We start from the raw sequence: 23,724 nt of genomic DNA, 5'->3' as shown, positions 1-23,724 counted from the left end.
ACACAATACTTTATTTAGTGGAAATCACCAATGCCGTGTAGAGAAAACTTTTTGGACTTGTTGTGAATTTGGAAGATTATTGCTATAGAAATTGGCCTCTGATCGTGGATGTAGCATTATTTTGTTGGGCAAGCTAATTATTGTCTAAAGAGGTAGATCATTTTACAGTTGATTTTCACGTAGTTTTGCTTACATGATTATCATTATTTTTGTACAGGCAGACTTCAGAGGTATGATGGGGTTCTAGACCACTGCAATGAAGTTGATATCATAGTAAAGCGAGTCACACCAATTTTTTGGTTTCCCAGTGCATGTAAAGGTTATTCACACTGTACTGTAGTTTATTAATTGTGCAATAGCATTATGTCTAAAAGGAACTGTAGATGCCTTCGAAAATAATACCGTTGGAAAACCGTGCCAGTAGACTTGCTCAATGCAGAGTTGTTACAAACCTTCAGTTTGTAAAAGCAAATAAAGCACTCCAGTATCTGCAAAGTGCACTAAAGCAAAGCATAGTAAAATGAGGTATGTTTGTAATTTACTCAAGTTTAATTCTGTAGGTTTCCAAACTCTGACAGAGCCTTTATTTAACAGAGATTGTGGAGATTAAAATGAAATCTAGATACTGATTCTGCAGAATCTACTCTTTTGTACTTTAATTTAGGAACTGTTTATATGGTTATTAATTACAAGTTATAACTAATTCTGCATTTTATGTATAGAAACTCTGGAAGCTTTCTAAGTGTTTTTTTAAAACCAGAATCACAGAATAAAGTTGGTCAAAATATAGTACAAAAATAAAGCTGATAAAAAATTAAAGTCTTTTGGTAAAATATTCTGATGTTTCTTATCTGAGTACCCTTTTTTTGTTACCAGAAAAGGGTCTAGTTGCACCTTCTGAAGTACATGTTCTTTCTTCTTTTTGCATCCTCCTTTAATTCTTCTACTGGCACAAACCTTAATTCTCCAGGTTTTGGAATCTACTGCCACCTGCCTCTCTTTTGCATTCATTATGCTGCCAGCATGGCTGTGCTTTCATATGTTGGCAAAAGTGGTAGACACTAGTCCTGGCCCTCTAGTTGCAGTAGCTAACCCACATTGGACTAGATACTGTATTGTTTTATGTTTTTCATAAGAGTTGAAACTTCAACAGCAGCAAAAGCCCAGCTTCTTTCTGCATTTTTGTTAATTGATAGTAAGTTTAATTTTTTTCTTCAATTCATCTTTCTTAACATGACTTATTTTGACCTTGGGTAATTCATTGCAGTTACACCGTGTGCCCTTGTCCATTTTTTTTTTTTATTGGCTACACTGTGTGGCTTGTGAGCTTTTAATTCCTCCACTAGGGACTGAACCTGGGCCCTCAGCAATGAGTGCGCAGAGTCCTAACTAGTAGACTGCCAGGGAATTCCTCCATTTTTTAAAGTACTTAGCCAGTTGATCTTGTAGGGTATTTTGCTAAGTGAAATAAGTCAGACAGAAAGACAGATACTGGATTATGTCACTTACATGTAGAATTAAAAAATTCAACAAACTGGTGAATATAACAAAAAGAAGCAGACTCATAGATATGGAGAACAAACTAGTGATTACCAAGGGAGAGCAAAGGAGGGGGCCCAATGTTGGAGTAGGGAATTAAGAGGAATAGGGTTATAAAGTAAGCTATAGGGTATATTAGACAACACAAGGACTATAGCCAATATTTTATAATAAGTGTAATTGGCGTATAGACTTTAAAAATTGTGAATCACTGTTTTGTAAACCTGTAACTTACATAATACTGTATAACAAATACGCTTCACCTTCAAAAAATTGGGACAAAAAGTACCTATTAGAAGGGGGGGCCTTTTGGAGGGAGGTGATGATATTTCTGCCTTAGTTCTTTATTATCTGCAGAGATTTTATTATATGTTTTTCTAATATTCTCAAAAATATAGTCACTAAGGTTATTGCAGATGCTCTTTTTTGGCAGCTATCCATTTTTTCCTCATAAACTTGGTTCATGTGATAGAGATTTGTCTACAGATTTCCCATGAACTTGATTCACATGGTACAGATTTGTATAGTGAGGAAAACTGAGGTAAATCTGCTTATGTCTATCTTTTTCTAAAATATCTGCATTGGAAACTTGGCCCATTTGTGGGATGAAAGTACCATGTTCCTGGATAGACAGATGGCAACTGTTTATAGGTAAATGAAATTAAGCTTATATTTCCAACAGGTGAATTTTTAAAAAACTTCTCAGTAGTCTTCAAACTATATAATTATAAATCAGGAGTAAGATATTTTTTAAAGGACATGAAGAATAGCCACATTCATACTAAAGTGTCACTAGTAAATTTAAAGTTTTGCTGCTGCTGCTGATGATTTAGTCGCTACCTTATGTGCAACTCTTGCGACTGCGTGGACTGTAGCCCACCGGGCTCCTCTGTCCATGGAACTCTCCAGGCAAGAGTACTGGAGTGGGGTGCCATTTCCTTCTCCAGGGGATCTTCCCAACTCAGGAATCTAACCCTGGTCTCCTGCACTAACCTGCAGGCAGATTCTTTACCAACAGAGCTATGAAGGAAGCCCAAAGTTTTGCTGCTAAGTCACTTCAGTCGTGTCCAACTCTGTGCAGCCCCATAGATGGCAGCCCACCAGGCTCTCCGGTCCCTGGGATTCTCCAGGCAGGAACACTGGAGTGGGTTGCCATGTCCTTCTCCAATGCATGAAAGTGAAAAGTGAAAGTGAAGTAGCCCAGTCGTGTCCGACTCTTCACGACCCCATGGACTGCAGCCTACCAGGCTCCTCCGTCCATGGGATTTTCCAGGCAAGAGCACTGGAGTGGGTTGTCATTGCTAGTATATAAATAAACATGCCTTCAGTAGGTTAGTACAGAAATATATATACGATAATTAAATCACAGTTTATTAGAATAGAGAAGGGTTAGTTAGTGGAAAGATTGGAACAAATAGTTGATTATTTAGGGGAGAAACAATATCTTTAGAGACTCACCTAGTAACATCTACCAAAACTCTGAATATGTTAAGGAGTTAAGTGAGAAATTTAAACCACAAAAACATAGAAGAAAATTTAAGTAGATATTTATTATACTGTTGGCTGGTAGAAGAACCATTCTAAAGCACTATACCAAGTTACAAAAGAAAAGAAAAATATTGATAAAATTGGCTGTGTAAACGTGTGAAATTATGAGATGTCAAAGAATAGCCAGGTATGAAAAGCAAGTATATTGTGGAAAATGTTTCTGGATGAATGACTTGAGAAGTTGAAGTTGAGAGTACCTTGCTTAAAATCTCCACAGTATCATGTTTAAATACAAGTCCATCAAACTTAAAGCCTAGTTTTTATTTCATTAAGGAATATGGATGGCATAGCTATTAAAATTCTGTTTATGAGGGAAATCTCTGCAAAATTTTGTGTAATTGCTTTAGGTGGTAGAATTATGTAAAGACAGTATTCTTATTTTCTACGTTAAGTATGCATTCGTATTATGATTAAAGAAATAAATTAATTCTTAAAAGATACCTTGGTGTGAACTACAAAGAAATGACTTGTGGGGAAATTTTATTTACCAAGGATGTATGCACAGAAGTAATAGTTAAGACCCTACTGGCTAGATCTTTACAGAGTTATACCTGTTAATAACTTTAAAAATTGTGGGTCTTTTGTTTATTTTGTTTAGTAACTAGTTCTAAATTGTGCACAAAGACTTTGTTTCAAAGGCTGTTATGAATGATTTGCTGCTACAAATGACACTTATCACTTTTTGCTCCTTTTCTTTCTCCATAGATCATACAAATGAATAGCAGTGATTTCTGGAAATTTTATTTCACTTTACTTGTCCATTCACTCAGAATGGTTGAATAAATATGTTTACCTATCCCTTTGCTTCCAAATTAAGTAAATTTAGCAGGGCAGTTGAAAGGAAGAATGGTATGGAATCTTTGAATCTGTAATCTGTCCAATAAGGAAATGCATTTTTGTTTTATTCCTAAACCTAATTGTTTTTTGTTGTGTAGTTAATTTATTAAGTCCACCAAATGCATAGCTTCTACTAAGTGCCAGCCACCACGGTCAGCGTTTAGACTAATCAAAGAACAAAACAGACAAAAAAAATTGTGCCTGTGTGGAGTTTATTATATTGTAGTAGGGGGAGATAGAAAATAAACAGTAAACATAAATAGCAAATAAAAGGTGATGATGGAAAAAGAGCAGATACTAAGCTCCATAGGGGCATCAGGAGTTAGCAGTGGTGGTAGGGGATGGGTTGTAATTTTCACTAGGCTGATCAAGTTAGGCTTCATTGAGAAGGTGACAGACTTTTGAGGAAAGATATGAAGAAGGAAGCCTGGGAATTAGCCACGTGGGGCGAGAGTGTTCTGGCCAGAGGGAATAGCGGGTGTAAAGACCCCAAGTTAGGAGCTTTACCTGATGTGTTGGAAGAATGGGGGTGATTAGAATGGTTGGAATAGACCAGTCAAGGGGTCAGATAATGGACACAAGATTGTGCAGTCTTGGTAGGCTGATGTATGATGAACTTGGTGTTTATTGTGAATCAAATGAACACTGCAGTTTTGAACACAGGAGTGGTACTATAGGGCAACTGGTTAGGTTGCTTTTAAAATTAAAAAAATTTTACTTTAAAAGTAAAATTCACTTTTTACTAGAGGAGGTGGCATTTAAACTGGCCCTGAAGGATAAGAAAGAATTTGCCAAGTGAAGAAGATAGAAATTTGCTTTGGCAGGCTTAATTTAAGAACATTTCCCATCACCATACTTGGGAACATAAATGTACTTTTAAACAAAAGTCATATATGTTACTTGATATAAGGTTAAAACTATAATAATGTCATATAAAGAACTTATTCCTTTGTGACCTCTTATATCTGCTTAACCATGGTCATTTTAAAAATTGATGTTCTGGTTTAATAAAATTTAAGGAGTTCCTATAATCCAAGAGACATTTCCTTTTTCCTCAAAAATCCAATTACTGTTAACAATTTCTTGAGAAAGTGAATGATTGCCATTTGCTTTTCTGCCATAAAACTGTAAATTTAATTGAACCATCTTGTGTTTCTTCTTATTAACTAAGATTCACTTATATACTTTTTTATTTAAAAGGCACTACACTCAGTTGCAGGAAATATGAATAAGGCAAAATTTCTGTCCTTAAGATACTTAAGATCTGGTAGGAGAGACAAGATGTTACGCAAATTGTGTAGTAAAAGAATATGTGAGTTCATTCAACGGGAATCCTACCACATCTTCTCTGCCTAATTGACCTAATTGACCTGGTCAGACCTTCTTCAAATCCAACCTCCTCAGTTGAACTTCAACTACTGAAGCATACCTGTATTTTTTCTCTAACCCCCCGTGTCAAGTTTGAACCACCAGCTTATTACCTAGGAACTCTACATCCTGTTTTCCCTGTATGTCATATCTTTTAGTTCTGTTGTACAAGTGTGTAAATTGGTTGACAGCAAGGACTCTGTTTGATACCCTTTCCCTTAGGATGCTGATGTAGTATCATGAAAAATACTCAGTAGTTAATTGGCAGCCAAGCATAACATAGGGTGGTATGGAGTACAGTATTTGACTTAATGTTTCTAAAAAGGTTTTCTTGAAATGTTGACTGTAAGGTAGCTTTTTGAAAGGGATGTTCTTTTTCTCAGTTGACGCTTAAAGTGAAAATAAAGGTTTAATCCCAGTTTAGGTAGAGATTCAGTAAAAACTGTTTAAGAGAGTAGTAACATTTTCTCTTAAGGGAATTAGTTTTTGCTTTATCAACTCTGAAGTATAGTCTTCATTAAAAATCCATCTTAAAACATTCTGACCTATATAAAAGTGCCTTATCATAATTAAAATAATAGTTTTGGTATCGTAGTTACCTCCAAAGACCATATTTTTGTACCTGAACAGTGATAGAGATTTTAAGAAAATTTGACATTTTGAGTTTGTAAATTTGGGGTGGAGAGAATTAAACTGTATTGGTAACACAGTACGGTCAACATCTGTGCTCTATGTCATCACTTAATTTTCTATAAAACAGACAATAAGTGAGATGTTATTGATCCTTAGTGTTTGGATAAGATCATTTGAGTTCTCATTTGGCAGGACAGATGATGCCTGTGGTTTTGTGTGATCTTGACTCCAAATCAGTTGGAGCTAAAGTGCAGGTGGTCGTCTTTCACCAGGCCATTTCTGTGCATAAGGCAAAGTATATCAGGGTTTATTAGAAACTTACCAAATCCCTGTTACTGTATAACTAGTTTCAGCCTAAATATACTAATTAACAACTTTCAACAGTTTGTCTTAGGTAGCAGAGATGTTGAAATAGATTGTATCCTAGAGTGCTTGCTTCAGCAGCACATATACTAAAATTGGAACGATACAGAGAAGATTAGCATGGCCCCTGCGCAAGGATGACACGCAAATTCGTGAAGCATTCCATATTTTTACCTAGATGCCCATCAGCAAATGAATGGATAAGAAAGCTGTGGTACATATACACAATGGAGTATTACTCAGCCATTAAGAAGAATACATTTGAATCAGTTCTAATGAGGTGGATGAAACTGGAACCTATTATATAGAGTGAAGTAAGCCAAAAAGAAAAACACCAGTACAGTATACTAATGCATATATATGGAATTTAGAAAGATGGTAACAATAACCCTGTGTACGAGACAGCAAAAGAGACACTGATGTGTAGATCAGTCTTATGGACTCTGTGGGAGAGGGAGAGGGTGGGGAGATTTGGGAGAATGGCATTGAAACATGTATAATATCATGTGTGAAACGAGTCACCAGTCCAAGTTTGATGCAGGATACTGGATGCTTGGGGCTGGTGCACTGGGACGACCCAGAGGGATGGTATGGAGAGGGAGGAGGGGGGAGGGTTCAGGATGGGGAACACATGTATACCTGTGGTGGATTCATTTCGATATTTGGCAAAACTAATACAATATTGTAAAGTTTAAAAATAAAATAAAATTTAAAAAAAAAGATAGAAAAAAAATAAAAATAACTCATAAAAAATTGTCAAAGGAACAACAACAACAAAAAGATTGTATCCTAGAACTTGTCCTCTAACAGCAGGAGATGCACTCTTATCAGAATATAAAATAATTGATGTAGGAAAAGATCATGTAAGCACAATGGAATTATTCCTTAAATTATATTTTATTGCTTTAGAAACTGCAAAGTATTCTACCTTGTCGCCAGTCCCCAATGTTTTCTTTTTTTGCTTGTAAATGTAGTGTAAGCCAAACATTTATTGTATGTGAATAAGATAATATTCTGAGATTCTTTATGATGCACCTGAGAGATTTATATTTCATAAACTTTAGGGCATAATCGTAGGCTCTAAACCGGAGTTAAATATTGTTAATATCAATACTTTGTATATATTTAAATTGGGGGTTGGCGGGGGGGGGGGGGACTAAATTTAAATGTGAGAAACTGCAGTGCTTATTATCCAAAGTAGATGGCAGTCACAGTCAGAAAAAAGAAAGCCTTGTATTAAAAGATAATCTACAGGTGAAAATGTGCCTGCAGACCAGTCAGCATGTATTTATTGAGCACCTTCTTTGTTTATAATTCTAATTCCATCGTAATTATTGGTATAGAAAACAAAGAACAGTAGTAAGTAAGATGGAAAGGAACATCTTCGGCCAAATTCAGCATATCAGGCTTTGGAGCAGGAGGTAAATTTCGTTCATATCTTGAAATGGGCGTTAAATGGGGGTTAAAATGGGCGAGGTGAAGAAAGAGGGCTAATAGGTTCTAGAAAAGGAATCATTGTACAGGTCTTCGGCAGGATTCCCAGCTTTTTTTTTTTTTTTTTTTTTAAATTTATTAAATTTATTTATTTTTGGCTGTGCCGGGTCTTCATTAGTACCCTCGGGCTTTCTCCAATTGCAGAGAACGGGGGGTTTCTCTGTTGGTGGTGCGTGGGCTTTTCATTGCTGTGGCTTCTCTGGCTGGGCTCTAGGCTCTGACTTCAGTAGTTGTGGCGCGAGGGCTTAGTTGCCTTGCTGCATGTGGAATCGTCCCAGGCCAGGGATCAAATCTGTGTCCCCTGCATTGGCAGGCGGATTCTTAACCACCAGACAACCAGGGAAGCCCTTAATTGTTATTATTATTAATGCAACAAGTTATTCCTCTGTCTTCATTTGTTGCAAAGTTTTTAGAAGTGTCATTCAGCGTGTCATATTTAGAGTGTTTAAGAATTGCTGTTTGTGGAAAAGAAAAAAGCACCGGATCCAGTTTCAACTGCTTTTATGAGAAAATCTATCTCATAGGAGACTTTTAAAGAAATAATGTCATACAGTCATTCTGGGTTTTAAAGAGCCTCTTTAGGTGGCTCAGAGGTTAAAGCGTCCGCCTGCAATGCGGGAGACCTGGGTTCGATCCCTGGGTGGGAAGATCCTCTGGAGAAGGAAATGGCAACCCACTCCAGTGTTCTTGCCCGGAGAATCCCATGGAGGAGCCTGGTGGGCTACAGTCCACGGGGTCGCAAAGAGTCAGACACGACTGAGCGACTTCACTTCACTTCACTTCACTTCAGACAGAGTAGAGAGTAAAGAAGCCTGAGTTTTAATTCTAGCATCATGCCTTACTTTGTGACTTTAGGCAGGTTATTTAACTAGATTTTCTTGTTTGTAAAGTGAAGATAATAGTGCTTTTGACTTATTTCAGGTAAAATAACGGGCTTTACTATTTTGAAGACTTTTAACTAGGAGTCATATGCATTAGAAAGCATCTTTATTTTTACCAATATATGAGAAATTGAAATACATGAATTCTTAAAAGAGGATAATTAAGAAAATTAATTTCTGAATTATACTTATTTCCCCCTTTTCTTGGTAGCGGATACTTTGTTTTCAAGGAAGCTGAATGGAAAATACAGACTTGAGCGACTGGTTCCAACTGCAGTGTATCAGCACATGAAAATGCATAAAAGAATTCTTGGACACCTGTCGTCTGTGTACTGTGTAACTTTTGATCGAACTGGCAGACGGATATTTACTGTAAGTTTTTAAAGCATTATGTTAATTCATATATGAGATTACAAAAATGTTGCTTATAGTTGAACTTTGAAACAAAACCTTTGTTTTTCCTTTTAATTTGAAGAACTAGAAATTCACATAATACACCTGTCTGTAACAAAAGGTTGCTTAAAATTGGACTTCAAGTTTGGAATGTTTTTGAAAGACATGTTGTAACACAGTTACATTATTGTCCTCATGGATGAGTGTAATTCCCAGCATTATATCAGATAATGCAGTTGACATTTTGTAAAATGTCATACAATAGTTTTAATTCTAAACTTAAGGACATTTTATCCAAAGTGTATTAAGCACATTAGAGTCTGAGAAATGGCCCTTAAAGTGGTGATAGGGAAAAGTCTGAGCATATGTAAGCTTATTACCTTTTATCTTTAGAACCTCATCCTTCAGTATATCTGGCGTTCAAAGAATCTCTTTGGGTTTGTTACTGTTTTCTTTTAACTTGTTGAATGGAGAAAAGCAGAGCTTTTCAGGTTTTAAGTGAGAAAATTGCTTTTGGAAGTATTTCAATTTCTTTTTAGGTGCCTTAACTATTATATCCACTAAGGGTAATACTACACTACAGTGGTTGTACTTATAATTAAATATTACTTACGTGAAATACTGGGCTGAAGGTATGCACTTATTCACGGGGTTCCTATGGGAAATTGAAGTTAACATGGAAATTCCTATGTCTGTCTTTGAAGAGAGCAGCTGCGAATTTTATACAGTCACAACAATTATAGATTCCTCTTTTAAGTAGATATGCTTGTAAACTGAGATTTATTTATATCTACTTTCTCTCCTTTACCCATACACTCAGTCATCTGTAAAACAGCTAAATGGCAGGATGTGGGAAAGGATTTCCATACTTATTTTTTTCCTGGTTCTAGAATCCTCTTCAGGCATTTGCAGATCATTTCGTATATGTTAGTATTCTCCCTTTCATTTCCTCTTTTATGTCTGCTATTCTTTATGAAGCAGAATAAAAGTGAAATTTTCAAAATTTTCTGACAGGTTATTATCTTCAGAGTGAGGAACAGTTATCCCTATATTTGCTGAAGTCCTTGATATACTTGCAACAGTAACTTGCTCTCAAATGGTAATGGAAAATTATCTTTAGAGTTAGTTCAACATATTATTATTTAAATTTAGCTCTCAAAACATATAGTAAATTAGGCATTTCTAATGTTAGAAGGATTCTTTCAAAAATAATAATAAATAGAATGAATGAGAAAGAAGCATTACATTGTGTTTATATTTCATTTTGGCATTAAGTTATGCCATATACTGAAATTATAAAAAATATCTATAACTTCTTAATTTTTTGATGTCTTTGAAAGGAATTCTTTGAAAATGAGAGAGATGGTAGGCATTAATTTGTCATACTTTATGAAGCATTGTGTGTATATTGATTTGAATTAGACACATAATTTCTTATACTTTTTTGAGGGAAAAATCCAGTGAGTAATAATGCTGTTGCTATCTTACAGTAGTAGATTAGTAGGCATAGAGCTGGGAGAGTGTTCTGAACCTGGCTTTAGTGAACTACTACCCATGAGTCAAATCTAGCCCACTGCCTGGTTTTGTATATAAAGTTTTATTCAAACACAGATGCACTCAGTTTTTCACATTGTCTGGGTTGCTTTTGTACCACAACGTGGAGTTGGGTAGTTATGACAGACTGTATTGCCTACAAAGCCTAAGATAATTGTTATCTGGCCCTGTACAGGGGGGGGTGGAGAAAAACTGCAGCCCTTATTCTAAAAACTTAATTCCTAGTTTTAAGAGCATTTGATTTTGGGGGAACAAGAATGATACGTTAAGAAGAAACTGTTTTCTGATTGTTTTCCTTTAATTGAAGATACATAAATAAAGGGAAGAAAATTATCACTGTACTGTTTTATGTGGTCTTATCAAGAATCTAAAAATGCTGATGTTTTGTGTATGTGATATAATTTTCAAATTGTGCCAAACTTACAGTCTCGTTTGTAATTTTTTACTGGTGATTTGCACTGACAAATTCCAAAATGTTACCTTGTGATAAATGCCAAAATATGAGATCATTGTTATTTAAAATTTCTTTGTATTTTTATCTTGTTATCACTTCAGGTGGAGTTAGAGAATATATGTGTTCACATTCTTTTATTCCCCTGGAAACACACTAGCCACTAACTAATGCTTTGAAATCCAGTCTTAAAAGCAAATAGGATAAGACTTCAGGATCGTAGGTTTTGACTGAACGATGAAAGATGCCTGTGAGGGGCCGCACACTCTTGTTACTTCCTAGAAGAACAATTCAGTAGTGGATGACTCAGTATTTTCTTCTTATGTATTTGGTATCTTAGACTTTGTACACTTGTCATTAACTTCTAGTGTTAGATGTATTTGAAAACTTTTTCCAAGGGACTAATTCCAATGGACTTTTGAGTGCTTTTGGGCAAGCACAACTAGAGGTGGTATAGTCCTGTGGTTCAGAGCATCAGCTTCAGCATCAGGGGACTCTCGGTTCAGCTCGCAGTGTTGCCATGCACTAGCAGTGCAGTTTACAAAGGCTGCCTCACCCTTTCACCTACAATGTTCTCAGCTCTTTAAAAAAGGCAGGGAAATAGATAATACTAGTAAAGTAGATAATAGTAGTATCAGTCCCACAGGGTTTTTTTGTGGGATTACATGAAATGGTGTATGTAATTAGTATAGAACAGGATACAAAGGGAGAAGCTGCTTTTAATTCTATAGATAGATTTAAATAAATTGTATCCATTTTATTTTCTTACCTAAAATCTTTCTTTTTAATAAATGCTATACAAGATTGAAACTGAAATCATTGTGATTGATAAGTGAAATTCTGTGTTAGGAAAATTATCCAGTATTTTGTACTAGAATATTTTAATAATGGACGTTTCCCAGTAGAATAATGAGAAGAGCCCAGGGAGGGAGACCGTGTAATCGCCAAGTCTGACTGTTCCCTAATTCTCTTAGTTTTCTAAATCTGTTTACTTGGTTTCAGAATCATTGTGTCAAATAATATTTACTAAAGAAAAACAGAGTTAATTCTCTCAAGAGTAAGCCATTCACTCCTAAATGTATGTTGAGGACCACGTAAAAAGATTTCGTTTCTCAAAAACATAAAGTATATCTCTCCAAATTAAGGCAAAAGAGCATAAAATATTTCCATACTCAATAATTTGTAATAAATACTATGAGTTTATTCACTCCCTTAATGAACTTTGGTCTTTTAGGTGGTGTACACTTTTCTAAACACTTAGAATATTGAAATGGCAGCTACAGTTACTGATGAGAGTTCATAGATGATCAACAACACAGTGTTGATGTGGTGTGATGAGAGGCTTGATAGAGGCAGCACAAAATGCTGAGGTATCCTAGGAGAGAGGTACCTAATTCAGGGGGTGGTAGGAGATGGTAAGGGGAACTTCCTTGAGAAGTGACACTTTGAACTGAGCCAAGCTGGATATTCCACAGTTTAAGGAAAGGCATTTACAATCATTGGAAGAATATAACATACAATTGTGTATTACTTGACATGGCGAAAAATACATATAGACCACTGTTAAGCAAGAGTTAGAGATATTATTGGAGGACAAAGTCAAGATTCTTTTGTGACATTTGAAGGGGATTCTTCCCTGAAGGCATGGAACAAAAATGATGGCTTTAGAGGAGTGAGTAGAATTTCTCTTTTTAATGTTCTGTTGAGCATTTTGTAGCTGCTACTGCTGCTGCTAAGTCGCTTCAGTCGTGTCCGACTCTGTGCGACCCCATAGACAGCAGCCCACCAGGCTCCGCCATCCCTGGGATTTTCCAGGCAAGAACACTGGAGTGGGTTGCCATTTCCTTCTCCAATGCATGAAAGTGGAAAGTGAAAGTGAAGTTGCTCAGTCGTGTCTGACTCTTAGTGACCCCATGGACTGAAGCCTACCAGGCTCCTCTGTCCATGGGATTTTCCAGGCAAGAATAGTGTGGGGTGCCATTGCCTTCTCTGGCATTTTGTAGAGGATGAATTAAAGCTAAGTCGATATCCAGAGGTATTGGTAAAAAGGTTTTAGGAGTGATCCATGAGAGTCACAGTGGGAGTAGGGATGGAATTAATAGGTTAAAAATAGAACTAGGGTTTAAGAGGTTTATTTGCATATGGGGAGGAATTGAGAGGCAATATGAAGTGACATGTGTTTTAACTTGTGCAGCTGGTTAGAAAGCCATGTTATTTACTGTGGTAGGGATTTAAGTGGAGAAGTTCGTGAAGATTGGGACGTGTTGAATTTGAGATCCACACATAGATTGCCAAGTAGAAATGCTCAGCAGGCAGTGGGAGTGCAGGAGAGATCTAGGCTAGAAGATTCAAGTTGGGAATCATTGAATATGGAAGTTGATCATTTTACCTCATGTATGTAATGTAAGAAGTCTGAGTCTTCAACTTTAAAGCAAACTAAACAAGAAGAGGAGTCAGTAATTAAAACTGAGAAAGAGTTGTCTTAGAGGCCACAGGAGAAAAAAAGATGTGGTGTCTTAAAAGCCAGAGGATTTGTATTTTACTAAAGATAGAAACCTAAAGTAAAATTAGAACTGAAAGGCATCTTTTGGATTTGGCAAGGCTATTAGTGACCTTAAGGAAAAAATCTTTATTTGTTTTAAGTTTTAGGGAAAGGAGTGAGATTGTAGTGCATTAAGGAAAGATTGGGAATTGAAAATTTAAAGAGACAGTATAGAGTAGTCTTTCAAAAAGCTTGACAGTAACAGGCTGTTTTCTGAATGTGGGGTACTCCCCTGGACATACTGTATGGTCCTCTGTTGCAGTGAATTTGTTTAGGGGTCGGTCTCTATTAAGCTGTGAACTTCCTGACAACAAATCCTTTTTCTCAAACCTTTTTAGATCTGTAGTGCATTGTATCTGGTGTATACAGTAGGCATATGACAAAAAAGAAAGATGAATGAATGAGCCAGGCAGTTAGAGATCCAGAAGTGAATAATGTCCTTTCTTGTAAGAAACTTTTGTTAAGGAAGATACATGTATAAAAATGTCCATAAGATGAATTCTCTCCTCCTACGGTGCTTCATTTACAATAGTCTTTCCTGTGTTTCAAACTTGCAAAGCCCATTTATGGCTTAAAGACTTTGTACTATCTATTCCCTTTGCCTGGAATCATCTTCTCCGAAATATTGTTGTGGCTTATTCCTTTTTTTAGCAGCTCTGGTCAAACACTGCATAGACTTCGCTGTCTGCCTTCCCTCCCCATACTGTATCATTGTCTGTCACGTTACCTTACTGTGTTTTTCTTATAATATCTATCACTGTCTGAAATTCTTAATTTTTAAAATTAGCTTTAATTGTATTTTCTTATTAAAGAAGTTCCATGAGGACGGGTAGGACCTTGACTGAATTATTTATGACCACTGACTAAAGTAGGCATCCTTGAGTCTATACTGATGTAAATTTGTAAATAATTAAGTGAGAAAAAGGGAAACTGCTTATTTACGGTAGAATGCCAACTGATAGTTACAGAAAGCATGCTGGTTTGGCAGCTATCATAGTGGTCATCGATGGAGGGTAGATTGGTTGATACTGGTTTGAAGATCTTGGCGTAATCTAGCGTATGTTCCCACAAGATACTAATTTAATAGAAAGGGGGAAATTGGAACTTTCTAGGGGGGAAATACGGGAAACATTTCACATGACAAAGTTACTAACTTCAGTAGTGGTGGGATGGGGGTTGACATTGCATATCCTCTGAAGTGGTACATGGAGGAAAACACAGCATCTTGTCTGTGGGGTTCCTACCAAGACAGTATGATCTGACAGAATATAAAGTCTGTGTTTTTAATAAACTTCTGAGGACATGAAACATAGAGAAAGCCTCAGGAAATACTCCAGATTGAAGAGATTGAAGTGACGATATAACACGTATTGCTATATGGGCTGCTGCTGCTGCTGCTAAGTCACGTCAGTTGTGTCCGACTCTATGCGACCCCATAGACGGCAGCCCACCAGGCTCCCCCATCCCTGGGATTCTCCAGGCAAGAACACTAGAGTGGGTTGCCAGTTCCTTCTTCGATGCATGATAGTGAAAAGTCAAAGTGAAGTCGCTCAGTCGTGTCTGACTCTTAGCAACCCCATGGACTGCAGCCCACCAGGCTCCCTGGGTTTTTCCAGGCAAGAGTACTGGAGTGGGGTGCCATTGCCTTCTCTGCTATATGGGACCCTAGGCCAAAAAAGAAAAGGGAACAATGTCAGGATAGTTGACAAAATTTGAATGGGGCCTGTGGATTGGATGGCATTTTTATCAGTATTAATTTCCCCAGTGTATGGAGATGTGTGTCCTTGTTTTAGAGGAATGCACACTGGGATATTTAGAAGTGATTGGGCATCAAGTCTGTAGGTGTATTATATGGAGAGAAAGAAAAGAAAGGCAGTGATGGAGCAAATGCAGTGAATTGTTAATAGTTGATGTGTCTGGGTGATAGAAGACATTGGTACTGATCTTGAAATTCCCATAAGTTTGAAATGCAAAATTGCTTTTTCAAAGTACATGGGAGGTAGTGTAAGGATGATACTATATATTTAGTAAGTTTGGTAATAATGGAAAGGAGAGCTAGAATATGGTAATTTATAAGAAGATAAATTTTTGAAAACTGGGTCGGGGTAAGGAACTAGAAGAGCAGATATAAGAGGAGATAACTGATGTGCAGTGGTCTTTCTGGAGGATAGATAAGTGAATAAATAGATTAAGAGCAGTTTATGTGGACGGTTTAGAAAGATAATTAGGTTTACAATGAACAGATTCTGCTTTTCAAAGTGAAGTATTTTACATGGTGAAGAGTGTTGGTTGGGGAATGGGACTGAGTTCCCTGGAGATGAATGATAAAACCTGGTAATAGGGAAAGTGTGATGAATAGGGGCCAAAAAGGGTTGCTGATTAGCCTTAGCCATCCAAATAAACAGGAGCTGTGAATTTGCAGTGCTGCAGAATTAGTGTGCTTGTCTTCTTTTCCATAATGGTACTTGGCATCTGGGAGCAGGATGAGAGCAAATGATGATTATGTTGATAAAAGGTTAGTCAGTGGTGGTTTAGATAGACAAGGAGTAAGACAATTCAGCCTGTGTTGAGATGATTGACTCCAACGTTTAGGGTGATTTGTAAGGGAAATGAAATATAGGTCTGATAGATTGGTAAGAAAATCAGTGGCCTCTTCTAGAAAATACATTGAACTAAATTTAAAGTATAAGCAGTTTTTAGCTGCCCAAATAAATGAATTGTTATTCAGATAAATAAAGACTACTAAGGGCTTCCCTGGTGGTTCAGATGGTAAAGAATCCACCTGCAATGTGGGCGATCTGGGTTTGATCCCTGGGTTGGGAAGATATCCTGAAGGAGGGCATGGCAACCCATTCCAGTGTCTTTGCCTGGAGAATCCCTATGAACGGAGGAACCTCGTGGGCTACAGTGTGTGGGGTTGCAAAGAGTTGGATACAACTGAGCGACTAAGCAGACAAATAAGGCTACTTTTTCTCTTGAAAACAAAATGACATTATAGTATGCATAACCATATACATGATGTTTTTAACATTTAATTCTGTTTGTTCTGATGACATCAGGAGGTGAAATCTGACTCATAAGCCATGTAGCAGTAGCAAGAGAAATTAGAATTCTCTTTGTTGATTCTGCCAAGGACTCCCAGATTCTCCAAGATACTTTAAGTTTAATAATCACCTGATTTCTTTTATCTTCATGCCAGAGCAGTAATCGTTGGTTGGTATGTTCAATTGATGCTTCTCTTTTAGCAGGGAAAAATTTACAGGTCTGCTTTTTAACTCTAAGGTGGTATGACCACAATTAACCTTTTTCTGTACTGTTGCCCAAGTGTGTGTGGTTTTCTCCTTGCAGAAGTCAACAATTCTTTGTCATTTACTGTTCCATGTTGTAAAGTACTTTTCTTCATCATTAAATAGTTCATATAGTAGTTAACAGCTAATCTTACAGGTTTCAGTTTAAATAAATGTTTACATATATACTTAAATAGTTTAATTAAGCCCTTTAAAACTTGTCTTCCAGAAACTTGAAAGTTGACTTCAGATTCTGCTTTAGTTTTTACATAGAATATAGATGATTGAAGACCCTGTATCTGAGTTGTTTCGTAAAGCTTTCATGTCAGTAGGTAGGACATTTTTTTGTAGATTTTAAGATGAATTTTAATACCCAAGTGCTCAACAAAGTAGAAAGCCATGTCACAGATCTGTGGAATTTTTCTTGATGAGAATACAAAAGCAAATGTATATACATATTGCTTTTGTATATACATATTTAATTCCTGGGCTTTAAATATGGAGAATGTCAGCGTTCATTTTTATTTGCGGAGAATGTCAGTGTTCATTTTTACTTATCTGAAATTTGCCTCTCACACTTTTTATTTTGATGAAACTTTGTAGTTTCTAAAAGGGATTCACAAAATAGGGACTTCTTTGGGATAGACTAAGAAGGAAAGGGCGGGTAGGTGATTACCTGCTGTGTAAGAGATCCAGTTAAATTCTAGAAGGAAAGGTCATTGGTGCCATTTCCATAGTCCGCTTAAAAATATTAAAGAAATAACAGTGATTCCAGAGTAAATGTCTGATTCAGTTTCCTTCCTTTGCCCTAAGCTACAGAGCATGTTGATCGTTTTTAAAGGCACTTGGCTTTATTACTGTGGCTATGGAAAAAGAAAATTTATAGGGTACTTTAAATTCATAAGTTTAAGTTCCACCCTTTATCAAGTCTTTTTACAAGTGATAATCTGCACTGTTGTTTTTTCAGGATAGAGAAAAGTTACTTTTTCAGCTTTCTTGGCATTATCTTTTCATTGACAGGATATCTTGACATGTAAGAGAAAACTGTAAATTTGATATAGCTCATTTGGGGATTTATGTAAGCTAAAGCTACATGTTCTTTTTGATATCTTTATACTCAGTACACAGATAATTGATAAACATGTCATTTATCTATATATCTATATATCATGGTAATTATGACAATTTTACATTATTGAAAAGTGAAACTAATGATCCAGTGCTACCTTTTATATTTGTTTGGCATTAGCCACTAGCATAATAATTTGATTTAAAAATGAATTCCAAAAAAAGCATCTTCAGTTTTCACCCGCTTATATATTTCTTAACACTTGCGGTTAAAATATTAGAGTAACCATGTCTTGGCAAAACTCTATTAGCCATTGCCCTGCTTCATTCTGTACTCCAAGGCCAAATTTGCCTGTTACTCCAGGTATTTCCTGACTTCGTACTTTTCCATTCCAGTCCTCGATAAAGAAAAGGACATCTTTTTTGGATGTTAGTTCTAGAAGGTCTTGTAGGTCTTCATAGAACCATTCAACTTCAGTTTCTTCAGCATTACTGGTAGGGTCATAGACTTGGATTACTGCAATATTGAATGGTTTGCCTTGGAAATGAACAGAGATCATTCTGTCGTTTTTGAATGTTGGTACTTTTGATATTGTCCCAGAGGTCTCTGAGACTATCCTCAGTTCTTTTCATTCTTTTTTATTCTGCTCTTCAGAAGTTTATATTTCCACCATTTTATCTTCCAGCTCACTGGTTTGTTCTTCTGCTTCAGATATTCTGCTATTGATTCCTTCTAGAGTATTTCTAATTTTAGTAATTGTGTTGTTTGTGTGTATGTTTATTCTTTAATTCTCCTAGGTCTTTGTTAATTGATTCTTGCATTTTCTTCATTATGTTTTCAAGGTTTTTGATCATTTTTACTATCATTCTGAATTCTTTTTTATTTATTTATTTATTTATTTTTTTCTGAATTCTTTTTTAGGTAGTTCCTATATCCTCTTCATTTATTTGGACTTCTGTGTTTCTAATTTGTTCCTTCATTTGTGTAGTCTTTCTCTGCCTTTTCATTATTAATTTTTTTTAACTTATTGTGTTTGAGATTTCCTTTTCCCAGGCTTTAAATTGTTTCTTCCTTTTGGTTTCTGCCCTCCTAAGGTTGGTCCTGTGGTTTGTGTAAGCTTGTAGAGGGTGAGATTTGTGCTGAGTTTGTTTTTTGTTTGTTTGCTTGTGTGTTTGTTTTTCCTGTAATGGGCAAGGCTGAGAGAGGTGGTTATCCTGTCTGCTGATGATTAGGTTTGTATTTTTGTTTTGTTTGTTGTTTAGGCGAGTCGTCAGGCACAGGGTGCTACTGGCGATTGAGTGATTCCAGGTGTTGTAACCAGGTGGTTTCCTTTGTGTGAGTTCTAACTAGTTGATAGTCCCTATGGTTAGTTCTCTGGTAGTCTAGGGTCTTGGAATTCAGTGCTCCCACTCCAAAAGCTCAGGGCTTGATCTCAAACCAGATTTTTAGTCCCAACACCGGCAACTTCCCATAAATCTGCTCTGAAATTATATCCTATTCGCTGAGCCTCTGCTGGCTGAAGGCCAGTGCAACATTCCTGTTTTTTTAGGAGTACAGATAACCTTTGCTGTGGCAGAGCACCTAGGAATGGCATGGGAAGGAGTGTCACGTGGACCAAGACCTGACCTTTGCCGGGGCTTTCACAGCAGGCCCTGGGGCCTGGACTCTGCTGGTTCAGAAGTGGCTCATTTTAATACGCTCTGACCTAAAGTTACATCTGGTTTCTGGAAAGGGAACAAAAATACTGCATTTGAAAATAGCAGCTAAGCCCTCCCTTAATCTCGGCCCAATCCTAACTTTTTTAAAAAGAATATAGTTAACTTAGTTTTATTTGTGTTTGGCCTTTCCATTTCTTCACTGGGTACATTTTGCATCAGGTTCCTATTTTCCATCTTTGTTCTCACATATCAGTTTTTTAAAAAAATATTTTCATTTATTTGGCTCTGCCAGGTCTTAATTGTAGCATGCAGGATCTTATAGTTGTGTCATGTGAACTCTTAGTTGTGGTCTGTGGGATCTAGTTCCCTGCTGCTGCTAAGTCACTTCAGTCGTGTTCGACTCTGTGCGACCCCATAGACGGCAGCCCACCAGGCTCTCCCATCCCTGGGATTCTCCAGGCAAGAACACTGGAGTGGGTTGCCATTTCCTTCTCCAATGCATGAAAGGAAAAGTGAAAGTGAAGTCACTCAGTTGTGTCCGACTCTTCACGACCCCATGGACTGCAGCCCACCAGGCTCCTCCATCCATGTTATTTTTCAGGCGAGGGTACTGGAGTGGGGTGCAATTGCCTTCTTCTCCTGCAATGGGAGTGCAGAGTCTTAGCCACTGGCTACCAGGAAAGTCCCTCTCATATACCAATTCTTAAAGGAGCATTTCCTATGCTATAATACTTAGTACGGTGGTCACCCTTATATGGTATTAGTTTAAAATTAAATATGAGAAATTTCCCATTTACTAAAGAAGAAAGATAAAATGTGTCTATGTACCAATTTAGACGTGTTTAAAGTTTTTTTTAGTCTTGAAATAATTATAGACTCACACGAAGTTGCAAACATAGTACAGAATCCCATGTAGCCTTTCATGTACCTTCCTTCAGCTGTCCCCACTGGTGACATATTACATAGCTGGAGTACAGTATCAAACTAGGAAATAGACATTGTTGCAGCATTGTTAACAAGGCTACAGATCATCCGTTCTCAACATTTGTACACGTGTGTGTGTGTGCATGCATAGTTCTATTCAAATTTATTCCATGTGTAGGTTCATGTAACTGCCATCACAACCAAGATGCAGAACCGTTCCATCCCCACCAAGTAACTCCCTTGTGCTACTTTTTATATTTGCATGCCCGGCAACTGCCAATCTGCTCTGCATCTCTCTAGTTTTATCATGTTGAGAATATTATGTAAATAAAGCACATAGTATGTAACTTTTTAAGAGTGGCTTTTTTCATTAAGCATAATACCCTTTAAATACATTTAAGGTATTGCATTTCTAGTTGGTACCTTTTTTATTGTGGAGGAGTATTCCATTGTATGGATGGACCAGAGTTTATTTAATCATTATTATTCCATTCTCTCCATTTTGAACTTACGTTTGTTAGGTTTTGAAGTGCTGATTTTCTATTGTATCTTCTACACCTAAAGAAACTGATACAATTCAGTGCATTGAAATGAAATTCCAACAGATCAGATTTTACATGTGAGAATTTACATTTCAGAATATTCTCAGCTGTGGATAGTAATCTTTGTAGTATGATTTGGGTTTGCTTTACGTATCTTTGAATCACAGAATGGATGGTATTTTCAATTATGACCCATTATTCTAAAATCTCTACTTGCCATCATAGATTCATCACTTTCCATCTGCTTTTTTCCTATGTACTCATAAACCTATCCTGTATTTGTGGGATGATAGCAATTTTTTAACATCAGGTTCTTTGTCCAACCATCATTATTATAATAATATTTTAAATAACTTAAATTTCCATTATTACTATATGGAAATCATACTCCTTATAGAAGTTTTCAGTGAACAAAGAGAAGAAAATTGAAAAACCACCTGAAACCCTGCCACACAGGAATATTTAATATTTTAATATTAAATATTGGGATTCCCTGGTGGCTCAGATGGTAAAGCGTCTGCCTGCAATGCAGGAGACCCGGGTTTGATCCCTAGGTCAGGAAGATCCCCTGGAGAAGGAAATGGCAATCCACTCCAGTACTCTTGCCTGGAAAATTCCATGGACGGAGCCTGGTGGGCTACAGTCCATAGGATCGCAAAGAGTCAGACACTACTCAGTGACTTTACTCACTTTTATGTCTTGTCTGCTTAAAATTCTTCATTAACTTCCCTTGCCAGGTTAAATTCATACTCCTTAACAGGCATTTAAAATTCTACCCTCTATGACCTTCCTCAGATAAAACCTTTGCAGCTTAATTTTTGTTTTTAATTTCCCACTTATACTTCATAGTCCCAGCTTTTCCCACTACCTTGCCAATCCTCAGTCCTAGCAGCAGTATCTATGTATTACTGAAAATAAGTGAATACTTCTCTTTCCCCTGGGCATTAGAACTTTGTTTAAAAACCTTGTCAGTTCAGGTTTTTTTTATGAAATCATGTTGTCTAATTTTAGCTGAAAGTTCACTGTTGCTTCCAGGATTTTTCCCTTATTGCTTATAAGATTCTACCACATTTTAAAACTTTTCTCACTTTTTTTGGTTCCTTCTTTTGTTTCCCTCTTCTCCACTTTTGGGAAATAACCCTCAGATGTTTGGCTTGGTGCTGAGGTTAGAATCATCAAATTTCTTTGCTGCTTGCTTTACAGTTGCCACGTCCGCCATAACTCTTCCTCCTCCATGAGGCCTCAGAGCCCATGTGTCCTTCCTGCCGAGGCCGACGCCTGCGCCTGTGTTTTCCAACTCTTTCTTTTCTTTCTCCATTTAAGTGACGTTACTTTTGCTTTCATGTCTGTAACTCTTTTAACGTTTTGATTGAAAGACTGTAATGTTCTATTCTTTGGTTTATTATAGACTTTACTAACATTTGACATATGCTTCTGTAAAGAATGATCATCTGTTCAAGTTCTTCTTTACAGTTTGGTCTTTTTGGTCTTTTATAAGGAATAGTTTTATCAGTCCTCACGTGCAACTTAAACACATTTATGGTGCTTTTAAGAATATTTTCCTGGTAAATTTGATTTTTCTCCTTGTCTACACTGCTTTTCAAGCAATTATGTGTACTTGTGTTTCTGATGGTCTTCCCTTGTGGCTCAGCTGGTAAAGAATCCACCTGCAACGTGGGAGACCTGGGTTCAATCCCCGTGTTTCTGATAGTCATTTTAAAAGAACTTAGTTGAATTTGTCAGATCATATTTAGTTTCATATTCACATAAAAATAGATGATCACAAATAATGATTCATGAGATAGAAATTGCCTGAGGATGCTTTCAGATTTTGTTTGAAATTCTGCCAGGAGTTCTGGGGATCGGGGATGAGGGTTGGGGACAGTGTACTGCTTTATACCATAGAAGAGGACGGTGAAGAGAGATTTCCCTGAAAGTAAGATGAAAACTTTCTCTCCTGTAATTTAATGGAAGAAAAGAAAGGTTAATTGGGATAGTACACACTAAAGCAAATTGTGTACAGTGTTTTTTTGAGGGGGGGCAATATTGTGGGGGATTTTTTTTTTTTGTATGTGTCAAAATAAAGCAGAATTATAAAATAAGGTTCAGTTCAGTCACTCAGTCGTGTCCGACTCTTTGCGACCTCGTGAATCACAGCACGCCAGGCCTCCCTGTCCATCACCAACTCCCGGAGTTCACTCAGACTCATGTCCATCGAGTCAGTGATGCCATCCAGCCATCTCATCCTCTGTCGTTCCCTTCTCCTCCTGCCCCCAGTCCCTCCCAGCATCAGAGTCTTTTCCAATAGTGAACTTAATACATTCATAATATAGTGGGACTTTCTGTTCAGTTTTATTTGGTGAAAAGTCACTGGAAACTGACTTTCAGATAACAGGTTGCCCCCTGTCTTTTTCATAAAAGCTCGCATTTTGGTCAAAAAGATGTGTGCATTTTTTTGTTTGTTTTCTGTTTGTTAACATGGAAGATAGAATATAAAGCAGACTTATTCAGATACATAAGAAATAAGGGGATGACATGATTTTATTCTTCGTGTGCATTCTACCTGTGTTGGTATACCTAAAATTTTTTTTTTTGTTGGGAATGTAGGTCAGAGCCAAATGGTGCCTTAGTTTTTAGAAGC

General features: G+C 36.9%; 1 protein-coding gene and 1 non-coding gene across 6 annotated transcripts in view; both read left to right on the top strand.

The window, feature by feature from the left end:
• The window catches only part of PHIP (pleckstrin homology domain interacting protein), a 128,407-nt gene that overhangs the window by 28,452 nt on the left and 76,231 nt on the right, over positions 1 to 23,724 (top strand). For all 5 annotated transcript variants that reach the window (XM_027550985.1, XM_027550984.1, XM_027550982.1 and 2 more), the window contains exon 7: positions 8,875 to 9,035. In XM_027550985.1, coding sequence (XP_027406786.1) covers positions 8,875 to 9,035 — 161 coding nt within the window. The remainder of the gene's footprint in view (positions 1 to 8,874; positions 9,036 to 23,724) is intronic.
• LOC113898924 lies at positions 6,354 to 6,460 on the top strand. The gene has a single exon (XR_003512781.1). It is a non-coding gene; the product is annotated as a U6 spliceosomal RNA (small nuclear RNA).

The sequence above is a fragment of the Bos indicus x Bos taurus genome, chromosome 9 (assembly GCF_003369695.1).
Source record: "Bos indicus x Bos taurus breed Angus x Brahman F1 hybrid chromosome 9, Bos_hybrid_MaternalHap_v2.0, whole genome shotgun sequence".
NCBI lineage: Eukaryota > Metazoa > Chordata > Mammalia > Artiodactyla > Bovidae > Bos > Bos indicus x Bos taurus.
The sequence above is the reverse complement of the archived record's forward strand: the minus strand, read 5'-3'. Positions and strand labels throughout refer to the sequence as shown.